Source organism: Passer montanus, unplaced genomic scaffold (genome assembly GCF_014805655.1).
Source record: "Passer montanus isolate IOZ18808 unplaced genomic scaffold, ASM1480565v1 scaffold105, whole genome shotgun sequence".
Classification (NCBI taxonomy): Eukaryota; Metazoa; Chordata; class Aves; order Passeriformes; family Passeridae; genus Passer; species Passer montanus.
The window spans coordinates 1207568-1218335 of NW_024357059.1; the positions used below are offsets into that span (position 1 = coordinate 1207568).

At 35.5% G+C, this 10768-nt stretch overlaps 1 protein-coding gene across 1 annotated transcript in view; it reads left to right on the forward strand.

Moving 5' to 3' along the window:
* ALDH1A1 (aldehyde dehydrogenase 1 family member A1) overlaps positions 1–10164 on the forward strand; it is a 30919-nt gene extending 20755 nt beyond the window's left edge. The window contains exons 9-14 of the mRNA XM_039719446.1: positions 1457–1559; positions 2107–2291; positions 3777–3941; positions 5761–5918; positions 7438–7512; positions 9566–10164. Of these exons, the coding sequence (XP_039575380.1) occupies positions 1457–1559; positions 2107–2291; positions 3777–3941; positions 5761–5918; positions 7438–7512; positions 9566–9638 (759 nt within the window). The 3' untranslated portion in view covers positions 9639–10164. The remainder of the gene's footprint in view (positions 1–1456; positions 1560–2106; positions 2292–3776; positions 3942–5760; positions 5919–7437; positions 7513–9565) is intronic.
* Positions 10165–10768: the final 604 nt, after the last annotated feature.

Here is a 10768-nt window from a genome sequence, read left to right on the forward strand (position 1 = left end):
TGTTGGTTATTATTAACTTTAAACATATTTAAACAATGTTTGTATTGCTGGAAAACCCTTTAAAAAAAGGCAGTCCATGAGATGCAGTAGACCCCAGTATACCAAGGGTATTTTAAGTCTTACTCCTTTAAACCAAAACTTTTTCATAACATTCTTTTTTTTAAGAAGTTCAGTTATCTTTGAGTTTAATAACAACAGGATGACAGGAAGGTATCTAGGAAACCTCATTCTTCAGTCTGCACACGTTTAGGTGAGGTGACAGATTTTTGGTATTTCTAAGTGATACTTAGTACCATCTGGGTGGTCTTAAAAGAGTGTTTGAATATGTATCTGTTTAAAAGGAAGATCACTGTTAATTTTCCCTAACCTTCACTCTGAAGAACTGTGAGTGCCGTAATTGAATATTTCTCATTGCAGGCTATATATAGGATTAAGGATTAGCTATTTCTTTGATACAGTTCATTATATTGACTGTCTAAATGCACGCTAAAGGGAAAAGCTGCCATCTGGTTTCTTAACTTCTTGGATATAGACTCCAAAGATAAATATCATTGCTTCATGTCAGGGATCAGTACACACTGAGTGCAAGAGCTATGTTTCCTCTCAGAAACTTTCAGCTCTACAGTAATGGGAAATGACAACAAGCCAAAACCATGACATCTGAGAAATACCCCACAGATGTTCCCAATAGACAGAGATAACTATAGTTCCCAGTGCCCAGTGATCTTCCAAAGGCAGATGGACCAGAGGCTGTATTCTAGAGTTTGGTGACTGTTCTCTTCTAGCAGTGCAACTCATCAATGAGAAATGATGGCAGGAAGGCTGACAGAGGGAGAAAATTTGCCTGATGGTTGCTACACACAGGCAGTTAAGAGACCAAAGCCACAAGAGCTACAAGCAGATTTTTCCTTCACAGCTTTTCCAGGGCAATTCATAATAAGTAGTTCCTTCAATCATGTCATCAGTAGAAAAAAGCAGGGTAAGTGTTCTTACCTGCTCAAGGTAAGCTTGCAGTGTTAATTTTCTCCTCTTCATTCATCCAAGAGAGAACTTGAAACAAGAAAGAGTGTTCATGCAGCCAGTGTAGATTGTCTCACAAACTGTGCATTAAAGAGCCTTCTCATGCGTAAAACAAAGGAATTTTAACCTAATGGGAGTAACAGGTGAAGCAGCAACCTTTGCCTGCTTTAGATTAGAGAAACCACAAAAGCACCATGTATCTTTGGCAGTTAACATTACAGGGGAAACTCTTCTATAGAAAACATTTCCAGTTCATAGGGCACAAGCCCCCTGTACCCTGACTCTTCTCAGTTGTTTTATTTTAACTTATTTTTCATTTTATTACTGGGATAGTAGAAAACTCTTAACTGATTTTCACTTTTGAGGAAATCAGAAAAGTATTATAGAAATCATTATGAACTTTTTCACATTAAGCTGTCCTCTTCCTACCTTTTAGGTTGGCAAACTGATTAAAGAAGCAGCAGGGAAGAGCAATCTGAAGAGAGTTACCTTGGAACTTGGAGGAAAAAGTCCTAATATTATATTTGCAGATGCAGATTGTTAGTAATACTTTTATTATATAAACTACTACTATTGCAAATCCAACACACTTTTTCCTTTCTTTGTCAACAAATTATTTTAACCTTTTCAAAAAAGAAGTAATTCTTAATGTTTTCTCGTCATGCCATAATTTTAAGTTAAATTGCCACCAAAATCAATTGCTCCTGAATAGATTTGGAGCTCTGAAACCCTGTTCACTCTAAATGTAATTAATGATTATCCTAATGAAACATGAATGAGGAATGAAAAGATAGAAGGAGCTTAAACAGGTTTATTAACTTTCTGTCTGAATACTTTTCTCAATACTCCTGACAGGGCAAATAATGTTAAATCTACGTTTTCCATAGAGTATTTGAATGTGTGTTCAGCTAGGTGTACCATGATGTTCTTGAGAAGGGTAGTTTGAACATAAGTAAATGGGTTTTATATGTGTTTTAAAGGGCCATAAAAATAAAAAGTGCTAGAATGGGAAATTAGATGGGTGACAAATGTTTATGATGTGACGATTCAGGTTCATGATCTGATGAACTCTGCATTTCTTTGCAGTGGATGCTGCTGTGGAATTTGCCCATATTGGTCTGTTCTATCACCAGGGACAATGTTGTATAGCAGGATCTAGGATTTTTGTGGAAGAGCCTATTTATGATGAGTTTGTTCGCCGGAGCATTGAAAGAGCAAAGAAGTATACTCTTGGGGATCCTTTGAAACCTGGAGTACAGCAAGGCCCTCAAGTGAGTAATATTACATGTTTTCAGCCTAATTCTGTCATGACATCACAATTTAATGTCTTTCTAAACCTATCATTGCAGCAGTTTCAAGGCTAAGTACAGTTTTGTAGAGGTTAGTCTGGAGTACAAAGAGGAAGAAATCAGAGTGATTGTTGCTTGTGCCAGTATCATAGGCCTAAGGTCTCTTTCTCTTTTTATTATTGAAGGGGAACAATTATAAAAAATTGAGATGCTTTGAGAAAGCTCCAATACCATATCTGTAAAAGTGCAAGTACAAGCACCTATGTCACGTTAGAGCTTGCTAATTTTCATTCAGATAGTGCAACTATAAGTGACTAGCTTGAAGAAATAAAAGCTTCAATATCTTCTCCAGTTTTTCAAGGCACTAGACTTTTATTATGCTGCTCTCAGTTTTAGAATATTACACAATTAAAATGCAAGAATTTGGTCTTTTTTCTCCTTTTGTTAAAAGACCATATTAACATCTTTCCCATTAAGTGAATGTTAAAATGCAGCATTAAAAAGTATTGCTATCACAATGCTGTGAAATCAACACTGTTACAACAGTTCTCATCTAGTTTTATTCCCACATCAGATTATACTGCAGGACATGGAATAAAAGCATGAAAAAGAAGTGCTGTAGTAGAGACAAAGAAAACGTAGGAGACAAAACCACTCCCATGCGTTTGATAGAGTAACATATTCTTTATTGGTTATCACAGTCATTTTGAGTAATAAAAGAGACCCAGTAAATTGAAAAAAATGCACTCCAAGCCACAAAAGATTAGGGAAATTAAAAAATCTTATTTTGATATCCTGGAATATATTTTGGTACAAGAAAATAAATTCAGCAGAATAAATTTAAAAGTCAAAGGGTAGGAAGATTCAAAAAAGTAAACTCCATTTGTCTGGTGTACAGCTGATATAAAATTAACAGAAATGATTTTTCATATTATTGAGGCTTTACTGAGTTTGAATTTCATGCTAACAATTTAAATGAGAGATGTAAATACACTCTTACTAAAAATTTAAACTTGTGAGAAAAGCAATAATAATAATATTTGAATGAGCATATTGAGTCTTTTCTCCTCCAATCTCATAATTTGCCTTGTTTGACTTGTTTTTATCCTTAGCAACTTTTAGCTGAAGCTTAACTTTTTTACAGATTAGAAAATTTACTCCTTTTAGAACTAGTATGATCCCATTTAATGGAAAATTGTAATAATGGTTGTAGCTGCATTTCCTTTATGGTAGTTATGTTAAATACCTCTCTTTGTAATCAGATTCCTTGTTATGATTTCTAGAGTAATTCTTTCTAGAAACAAAAAATTATAGCCTGCATCAGATCTATTCACTGTGGTGTATTGCTGCAGAGAAAAAGCCATATTTTTCTTCAGCTCATAGGGACACAGGTTTAGGTTAATAAGCTAGAGGACCAGCTGTTATCAGTGTGTGTTGCTTTCATTCCTGAAATATCTTTTCATTTAGATTGATAAGGAGCAGTATAAAAAAATCCTGGAGCTAATTGAGAGTGGGAAGAAAGAAGGAGCCAAACTGGAATGTGGAGGAGGTCCATGGGGAGACAAGGGTTACTTCATCCAGCCCACAGTTTTTTCTAACGTTACAGATGATATGCGCATCGCGAAAGAAGAGGTAAATTAATTTTCAGCAGTCTCTTCTCTCACTGGAAGTCATCTGTTTAAATATCTGTACAAAACAATCATTTAGAAGGTCAAGTGACTGCATGAAAATTCTCCCATTAAACCTGTTATTCCATCCTAGCGGTGTTTAAAGTGCTTTCATTGTTTTCTGGTGCCCATTTCACCAAATTGCTCAAGGAGGGAGAGGAGTATGAGGCTGCCCTGCCAGCAAAGGCTCTTGCAGTAGATAAATGCTGAAGTTTGTATTCTTTGCATTGCTTCATACTGTCCATGTCTCACATATTAAAGTCATAGTGACCTGTAAACCTTGGAGGCACAACTTGTGAATGTTTTACACTGCCTGAGGAGCCATTTGGTGCTTGTACGCACTAGGCAGATGCTTTGCAATGTGAGAAACTAGTTGGATTGTGCTTCCAGAGGCATTTTGTTTGTAGCATTTAATTTTGCCCCTGTGGGATTACTTAACTTAGATCAGTTTGCAGATGTGTCTACACTTCATTGAAGAATCTGCTACTGTCCCAACTAAGATGACAATGCTAGGACACCAGTGACTGTCTGGAAGGAACCAGAGACATTTGGGAGTGTTGAGCTGCTGTTGAGCTGCCATCTGAGCTAGTTCTCTACATAAGACTCAAAGTCAAGTCATGACCTGTTCACTGTGGTTTTTTTACATTTATCTTAATTAATACCTGCTGCAATTGGGCTGCAATTGGTGTCCATTATACTACTTCATATTAGAAAGGTAATGCAGTCTCCTAAACATACTTACTACATCCAGCAAGAACCAACAGCCTGAGTTAAAATGAACACCACAGCGTTTAGAATTAATTGTGACAGGAAGAGGTTTGTAAAACATGATAGACCTCTTCCAGACAGAATTTGCATTGTTTCCACCATACTTGACCTATGAGTCAACTAGGAAACAGTATAGTTACAGGTTTTTTGCAGTTCTGTTAGTTACGCTTTGGTCAGCAGTACGAGAACTGCTCCTCACATTATTTTAAGTGTAATGGACAAAGAAGCTACAAGTAGCCAAGACAGTGTAATTAATATTAATGTTTAAAATCTGTCTGAGTTTTGAAGCTCACAGCTTGAACACTGGAGGAATGTCCAGTGCTTTTCTGATCTACAGAAATCAATCCTTAGAACTCTAGCTAGAAACAACACTAAAAACTCAGTCAAATAGAAAGCTCACAGTCTGTGGACATAGAATTAGTTAGATGTTGTAATGCCTCCCTCAGCTTACATAGTCTTGGTGTTCTGTGATAGGGATGGGCACCTCTGGCTGAGAACTCTGAACAATGGTAGCAGGAAAGCTGAACTGAAGGACTATTTTCTTACCTGACACCCACATGGAAAGCAGAATTACTTGTTTCACTTGGAGTACATTCTCAGTTGAGCAGCTACTTGCAGGGATAAAATTCTAATAGTAAATTTAGGTGAATGAAAAATTGAATGTCTTTCTTGACTTTAAAAATAGAGCTTTAATAGAGCTCCAGAACCAGTATAGATAGTTAGCACATTGTGACACCATGTTAACTACCTTTATGATGGGTGCTTTTTGATCATTGTTTATTTGTTTTCATTGTTCATTTATTGTTTTATGATTTATTTACAATAGGTAATCTTGACTTCCTTCATATAGCAAAAGTCATTATGCAAATTTATGGTATTTTTTAGAACTTTATTCATTCTGGCTGAATGAATTCAGGAATAAGGACATCTGACACAAGTAAACTTAAAATATATCAATTACTTCAAACAGTAAATTATTCTAGTTCACTTCATATGTTTACGTGTGTTTGATACAGATATTTGGACCTGTTCAACAAATCATGAAGTTTAAAACCATAGATGAAGTTATAAAGAGGGCAAATAATACCACCTATGGCTTAGCAGCAGCAGTTTTTACCAAAGACATTGACAAAGCGTTGACATTTGCAGCTGCCCTTCAGGCTGGAACAGTATGGTAAGTAAAGTTTTTCTTACTTCTTACTTTAGATCTGCAGGTGTCAATGGAACTAATTGTAAGACATATTCACAGTATTTTAGGTGGTCTTTTTTGATATGAAGTCTTCTTTATAGAGGTAGATCATTGTCTCTTCTGTTTATCTTTCCCACATGTTTCCCCATTTCATGTGTTTTCTAAATAATTACTTCTTGTTAGTCATCATTCCATTTTCCAATAAACTTAGTAAAAAATAAGGAAATTTACTTGCTAAAAAGAAAAGGAAACAAAATAAAATGCTATGAGAGTGCCCTTTACTTCAGGATCTGGGGATAGCCCAATAGATAATTAATGAGATAAGTTTTGATATTGTGTAAAGAAGTTAATCATCTGAAGTACAGTGACCATTAGCTTGGGCAGAGCCTTTCCCATTTCTGTAATGGGAAAGATTGATGAAATGTGATTGAACAAAAAAAGTATATACAAGCTGTGAGAACAACTACAAGGCCAATTTCCAGCAGTAGAAAAGAAGAGGCAACCTATATGGAGCTGGAAAAGAAAAAGGTATAAAATGAAAGAGTGAAAGCTTGGAGGCATAGCAGGGTCTAATGACAATCACTGACAAAGACCTGCATTTCCTTACAGTTATTTCAATGCCTCAGAAAGAGAACAACAAATTTTACTTGAATGCAAAATCTGTGTCCAATTTACATTTTATCTGGAAGTACTCACAACCAGCACAAATTCCTGCCCATGTCCTGTGATCTAAGAACATATGCTTTCCAAAAATAATTTAACAGTCTTGCCTTCAGAATTGGTACTCTTTATGTGGAAGAAAGTTTAGAATAGAAGTGGAATATTTGGGATTTGCTCTTACATGATTGGTGGTCTAGGAATCCTTAGCTATGAACAGAATCTCTTTTGTTGAAACCAGTATACTGGCAAGGAGGATAGAACATAAGATATGAAAATAGAAAATATTTGATTTGACAAGGTTTTAAGACAAAAAGAGTTTCTTAGCTAGGAAATGGGATGCACATTCTGCCAAAATTCTTCATACCTACAAATTTTCCTGTGAAATTCCTTTCTTACTCATTATTGTGTCTTTGTTCTCAACCACAGTACAAAATAAGGTTTAACTGAATAGAATCAAACAAAATTTCCTAAGTATATAGTGGAGCTATCCTGCATTTATCTATTGGAAGGGTACATAAACTCTTCTGCAGAAGACTTATCTGTGGATAACCTTTTGTGAGAGAGCTTATGTACAAATTAGAAATTTTATTGCAATGATCAGAGAAAGATATGACTGTCTCTTAGGTTGAAGACCCATGCTGAGTTTTAGTACTCTGATAACTGTAGTTGTTTCTGATGCTTCATTTATCTGAACTTCAAACTACATATATTTTTGCAAATATATACTTAGATGTTGTTTGTGACTATGAACATAGGCTTTTTAGAGGTGACAGAAAACATCTGATTTTTCAGAAGTGAAAAAAATTGTTTTGCACTGTCAAAAGTAATTTTTCTGTTCTTTCAGGGTTAATTGCTATAGTGCATTGTCTGCTCAATGTCCCTTTGGAGGTTTTAAGATGTCAGGAAATGGACGAGAAATGTAAGTGAATTTTTTTAAAGCTGTAGATTCACAGGAAATTCAAAATGAAATTCCATACCCTGACTTAAAATATGCATAACTAGGATGACCAGTTTGAGATTTTGGCAAATAAGTCTCTAGAGTGCTTAGAGGCATCATATTGTCAGAGGCAATGTTAACCAGCAATTCCTGTACAAAATAAATAAGAAAATTTCTTAGAGGCACACTTTTTCAATAGGACTAATTTGCAGTATATTGTGGTTGCAATATATGGTAAGCAAAACTGACCATTGGGCTTATGGTTTACAGTTTTTGCATATATAGAGAAACTCCCATTTTCATGAAGATTAACCTGGTGGGTTGTGAAATCCCCTTTAAATGCTAGGTTTTGAAAACACAAGACTCCAAAATCCTTGATTGAAGCAAGATTTTTCTGTTAAAAGTTTGTGAAACTAACGTTTTTACAGTATGTGCTAGCCAGACCAAAAGTTTTGATGAAAATAACCCTCTGTAGTCTTTGGACCTTTGTTTTTCCCAGAATAGAAGCAGAGTGGCATAAAATATTATAAACTAATCAATTTTTTTCAAACTTCTGAGCTTTAATCCAGTTTCAACTTGAATAATATCCAGTCTTACTTGTATTCTTTGTTAAAAATGTCATATGTACAAGAACAAACTATTTTTAAAGCAATGAGAAAAAATTAGTACATGTAAGCCTCTTTTTTTATTAAGATAAATACATAACACTTCTAATGAATAATGGAAGTGATCAAAAAAGATATGCATAGGTGAGGCACTTCAGAGTTTCTCTTTATGTAGTTTCTTCAGAGATAGAAGCTAGTGTTTTCATACTTGCTCATCACTGGGCACAATCTGCTTCTGATGGCAAAGCTCCCACTGACTTCAAAGAAAACAGTCAAGCCAATGTTGAGAGCTTTAGAAAACTGGAAATTGAAACCCTTTAATAATTTAGACCATTTTTATCAAACACAGCTTTGCCTTTGTTGGGTACGGGTGCCAATAATTGGGAGATAATCAATTCTGAATTACAGTATTTTTCAGAAATATTTTTTGGATTTATTTGCTGGAAATAACAGACTATCAAAAATTTTCTCTACAACAGTACATTTTGAAGAAATTAATCTTTCATGCTAACAAATTTTTCAGGTTCAAAGTCACAATTATCAGACCAATAAAAATATTCCCACTATAGGATAAGGAAAAAATCATCACCAGATGGATGTCTGTCATGAGAAATTTGTAAATATGTGACAAGCATTTTTAGGAGAAGTGGAAATATGTGTGCAAAACCTACACAGAAAAAATTAGAATGTGGTTGTGTTAAGCCACTGACATCCTTGGTCTCAAAATAAAATTATCCATATAATTCTTGGAGTCATAATGCCATTAAGAATTAAACTACTAAATGTCATATACTAAAAAAATTCCTCCCCAAAAGTGAAGGGAATCAGTAAACATTTTCACTCAACACAAGTGTCCTGAGGACTGATTTCTGTCTTTCTTATATATCTATCTAATAAGACAGCAGTGAGATCTGTGTAACATTATACTGTAGCAAACCCTTGTTCAACAGAGCAATCAGTTATGTCTAAATAGTTTGACTACATCAGATATGAAATAGTCAGGAATAAAAACAGGCTTCATCCCATGACTGAAACCATACAGGTGAAACATGCCCATAACATGTCAAAGATTGCAACTCCTTTTCACTATCTCAGTTTTCATCATGGAATAATTTTGTCCCCCATTTACTTGAGATGATGCTCCTATTTTTTTACACTGGAGAAGGCTCTTGATATCAGAAGAAGTGCTTTACAAACACCACTCACTGAAGTAATGCTACTCTCTCTGCAATTTTTCTCAGGAGACCGTTGATGTAGCTTTTCAAAAGGTTTCCAGCAGCAGTCTAGCTGCACAGCTGTCTTTCAAATATGTCCAGTGTACTTGTAATGTATCTGGCTAATTGCACACAACCACTGAAAATCCCATCCAAAAAAATAATTCATATAAAAAGCATTAGCATAAATGCTACTCTTCATTCTCTTTTACCTAGGGGAGAATATGGACTTCATGAATACACAGAAGTTAAGACTGTCACCATCAAAATTCCTCAAAAGAACTCGTAATGCTGTTTGAGGTGCAGAAATTAACATCTTCAATGTTAATTGACAGGCTATCTGAATTCTCAATTGTTTTGTTGTCCAAGTGATGCATTAACTTTTCTGCTTTCTGACTGTATAAGAGGTACCCTCTTACATTAACAATATAAGGAATAGCATAGAAAAAACTTAATGTGATTAATTATGAAGAGAAGTCTTTAATGTCTGGTTCACAGCTAACTCATTTTAAAACTCAAATCGTGAAAGATCTACTCTTGTCTGCAGTTGCAGTTCACTGTAGTGTTATGAAAATTTTCCTTTTTCAGTATATTCTGCAAGTACAGTTTGAATTTATGTGCTCTTGTCAGTGTTAGATGTCAAGTTCTCCTTGCATTTGCTTTGTGGCCTTAACAAAAACACTGAAGAGTAGTTAGCAGGTGTTTCTATGTTTCTCTAGATAAATTTCTCAGACTATTAAAGTTGTTCATCATGCTACATGAATGAATGTATGTATATGTTAAAAAATATTAAAATTCACCTACGAAACCCAGTACTTCTCCCTTCATTAGTCTTTTCTATTATACCAGTTTACCATTGGGCAAAATGTATCAGAGGCACCAGTGGCGTGTTCAGGTAGAAATAAATAGAAATGTTCATGTAGAAATAAACTACATCTGCTATATGGAGGCTAAAGACCCCAATATTTTGCCAGTATTAAAACTGGGAAAACATGAACACAGAGAACAGTAAGCAATTTGCAAAGAGCCAGCACTTGGCTTTGCAGTGGTAAGTGCATAACAAATCTAACAGACATATGGGCAAGAAACAGTGAGAGAAAGAAGAGGAGGCGAGGGAAGGCAATCTCCTTTGTGATGTATACCTGACACATTTTTCCTGTACTCACATACTTTCATGTAACTAGCCTGTTCTTTTCTTTCCTCCTCTAATCCATCATCTTTTATCATCCTGCTTCCTCATCTGTTCTTTATAGCTGCTTATTCTCATAAGGACCCTCTTTGAGCACCTGCGTCCCAGGTGATCACAAGCTCAGCTCTGGCGTTTCACACCCACGATGGCCTCATCTCCAGCAGCCGCCAGATGAGCACTGGGACGGTGCTCTACAGGCAACCAGTACACAGCCGGCCTCTGACAGGCTC